At 37.2% G+C, this 3757-nt stretch overlaps 1 protein-coding gene across 1 annotated transcript; it reads right to left on the bottom strand.

Annotated features, from left to right (window-relative positions):
* LOC125205255 (DEAD-box ATP-dependent RNA helicase 18-like) lies at positions 1–3004 on the bottom strand (the record flags this gene model as incomplete). The annotated part of the gene is made up of 9 exons (XM_048104085.1): positions 1–855; positions 1025–1168; positions 1245–1351; positions 1606–1695; positions 1789–1887; positions 2112–2225; positions 2304–2409; positions 2523–2602; positions 2717–3004. Coding segments are annotated over 9 exons (1293 nt in total), but the record flags the coding sequence as incomplete, so codon positions are not given.
* Positions 3005–3757: the final 753 nt, after the last annotated feature.

Here is a 3757-nt window from a genome sequence, read left to right as displayed (position 1 = left end):
AAAAACTAAAGCATGCAGTAAAAAATAGATGACCATTCTCAACTAAATTACAAACTAAGATACATGAAATCCGACGTCTATGGAAGTATTCCTACAAAAACTATCAGCTCAAGTTGAACCGCTAATGACTGGATACAAACCATCAACAAAACAAAGCTGACACCAGTTGCAAATATTGTTAATCTTGTCACCTCATCTCAACGAAACCGTGTTGTTCAGATATGATGTAATATCATCTTACTATTCGTATGTAACTGTTCACGCAACAACCCCTTTTGCAAATATTGTTAATCTTGTCACCTCATCTCAACGAAACCGCATTGTTCAGATATGATGTAATCATCTTACTATTCGTATGTAGCTGTTCGCGCAACAACCCCTTTTGCAAATATTGTTAATCTTGTCACCTCATCTCAACGAAACCACGTTGTTCAGATATGATGTAATCATCTTACTATTCATATGTAGCTGTTCGCGCAACCTCTTTTGCAAATATTGTTAATCTTGTCACCTCATCTCAACGAAACCGCGTCATCATCTTACTATTCGTATGTAGCTGTTCGCGCAACAACCCCTTCCTATTCCCAGTATCATAATTCCTCTGTTCCAGTTAATTTTGCAAATTCATTTTCATCGATCCTACCTTTTTTCAATTTCTTCAGGAGGCGATAATCCCGTTCTAACTCATCTGCATCATCTGTTGATTGAACTGCTCGTCTCTGTTTGGCTGTTTTCTTACTTGTGGCCACAGAGCTAGAAGCTTTCGTCGTTGCTTTTGACTGCTGCTTTTTTTGCTCTTTTGCAGCCTGTTTCGCTACCAGGTTTTTCTTCCTTTGCTTCTCCCGAGACTTTTCTCTGATAATATTGAAATAAGCAAACAGTTATCTAGTTATGCACTTTATAAGTAAACAATTATGTGTTAAAACTAGCTCATCTTGGGATAATGTTACTGACTCCGTACTTCATATATTTTCAGGTGAAAGAAACCATTAGCAAAGAAGATTATTTCCGAAACAACCCTTACTTGTACTTGATATCCTCCAGTTTTATATCTTCAACGGGAACAAAACCTTGGGTGGATAGAGAGTAGTGCCTTACTTCAGGCATCGCTGGGAGCTGCAACAGTCCATATCCCATCCCCAACTTCCCGATTTCAAGATCTTTCCACCTGCATATCAGAGCAATTAACGAGAACTGACTAATTATACAATTAATATCTTGGATAAGGGCAACAATTTAACAACCTGAAGATAAAAGAACATTGGTGTTCTTTATAAGCACGAACATAAGATACAAAGGCCTTGACTCCTTTCTCCATAATTTCACGGTCCTTTTTGGCTGCTAAACGTATCTGGAAAGTTATTGATTCGCTAATTAGAGAAACAAACTAATTATTATGTGAGAGAAAAACCTCCCTAATCAGCGGCCAGGAGTGTATCGAAAGGCTCTGGGACAAGGGACAGAAGAAGAGGCAGACTAGCAAAAACAATTGGCCTAACTTGTACAAGCAAACTCACATGCTCCATCCATGAGAAGCACAAATTACTCTACTGGAAAAAGAACAGTGCAAAGAATAATGGATAATGTCAGCATAAAGGTATTTACCTGGGGTATGATATCGGGAGCCTCATCCGAACATTGTCTCTCTTCGAGTGGAACTCTCCTTATCCTGAGGAATTCAATGTATGCCTCCTCCTGTTAATCAGAGATGAGTTCTATGAACACAAAATCAATGGTGCAGCAGTTTGCCAATAAAAGAAGTAGCTATGCTGTTCTGCAGTATCAAACCTTTGGTAACAAGAACACAATAGCAGTTCCTTGTCGTCCCATTCGGGCAGTTCGGCCAACTCTGTGTATGAACACATTAGGATCCTGTGGGGGGTCATACTGTACAAGAAAAATGAACAACTCAAAATATCAGTGTCAGCTTTAAATTTAAGACAAAATCTATAACCATGTTATATCTTTTAGCATAAATAATAATGTTAAGATTGAAATTAACATGTCATAACATCCATTTATGGAAGTGTCGAACCAATTTCAAAGCCATTTCATTGTGTCAAATAGCTGAACTTGAGATAAAAAGTCAGTATTCAGTAGTCAGTAGCTACCTGTATAATGCAGTCAACACCAGGAATGTCAAGCCCTCGGGCTGCTACATCAGTGCAAAGAAGAATGCCGCTTGAAAGAGATGTAAATGATGATAATGCCTTCTCCCTTGCAGCCTGCATGCATAATATAGTGTCAGAGGAATGCTTAGTCAATGTATAAGCTTCCTAAGATTTTTCCATACTAAAAACTACCTGCTTCATCTTTCCATGAAGAGGGATCAGAGAGAATCCTTTCAATAAGGAAAGTCGTGGAAGTACAGCTCCCCAGTAATCAACACAGGCACAAGTCATGAAATAGCTGCAGAAGAAAGGAAATACAATGCGTGTATGAGAAGTGAGAACTTATTTCAGCTGAAGCAACTTATAAAAGAGTACTGCAGTTTCAAAATGTAAAACTGTATCACCACTCACATAATTATTTTCTGGGCTTTGTTTTTTAGGAGAAGATCAATGAGCTGTTGAGGTTTCTGGTCTGCTTCACACTGAAAATACTGTAGAGTCAGGGAACCATGGAAACAAGTACAAATATCAGTTCATGTGATTAAGCATCATTTATGATCTGGATCTTGAAATGAGCGAGGCAGCATGATTAAAATGATGAAAACCTGCATTTGGAGCCCTGAAGGAGTTTTAGAAGAGGCAATTTGCTGTGAAGAGGTTACATCCTTTGGTCTTTTTATTTCGGATCGCACTTCTACCCTCACAGGATTCCTTAATCCTGCTCTGGCTAGCTCTTCAACTGCTTCAGTTTGAGTAGCTGAAAAAAGGCCGGTCCTCCGAAGCTTTGGTAAGCGAGATATGATTGAACTTACCTGTTTCTGGAATCCCATGTCTAACAACCGATCAGCTTCATCCAGAATCAATATCTGTTTCACAAGTTTAAACAAGTAACATTACAATGCATAAAAGGGAAATGATTCAGATAGTGACAGTTTGCAAATGAGAAATAATGGTGGCAAAAAGAACACCAAATAATTTCACCACCAACATCAACTAACAATAGAACAAATGGGGAAATAAAAGTCATCATTAATCACAATAATCTTATCCACAAACTTTCAACTAAACACAGAACCAGAATAGCCTGGTTACAGAAGAAGAATATCTACAATAAATTTGACTGACCTCACAGATACCACTAAAACCAAAGAAAAATCAGTTATTAAACCTCTTGCAGAAAATAAAGCTTTCTTTACCATTCAGTTTTGCTTATAAAGATTAGCACATCCAGATAATATTTGAAAAAAACATGTTGAATTAAATAATAACACAAAAAATCAATGTAATAACCAAGATTTTTATCAAGAGCTAAGGAAATGAGTAGAGTGTACAAAAGATCCAAAAAGCCAAAGAGAGTCCTAAAACAGCCAGGAAATCACGAATGGAAAATCAACGAGCCAGCACCTTATTAGAATTTAGAACCTTTAGACAAAACCCACTAAGAAAAAACCTCCAGTAGGAAAAAGAAGACCGAATCTAAAAGAGTTAAACAATATATAAAGAATAATTTACAGGTGCATCTAAATTGACAGAGCTAGAAAATGACAAAGCATCTTAATCACATTGAATATTGATACAGAATATGCCAACATAGAGCTAACGTGATTTACAGATAAGAAACAAAAAGAGGTATACAATTACTTCCA

The sequence above is a fragment of the Salvia hispanica genome, chromosome 2 (genome assembly GCF_023119035.1).
Source record: "Salvia hispanica cultivar TCC Black 2014 chromosome 2, UniMelb_Shisp_WGS_1.0, whole genome shotgun sequence".
In the NCBI taxonomy this organism is placed as follows: domain Eukaryota; kingdom Viridiplantae; phylum Streptophyta; class Magnoliopsida; order Lamiales; family Lamiaceae; genus Salvia; species Salvia hispanica.
Note: the sequence above shows the minus strand (reverse complement) of the source record. Positions and strands in the feature narration are given on the sequence as shown.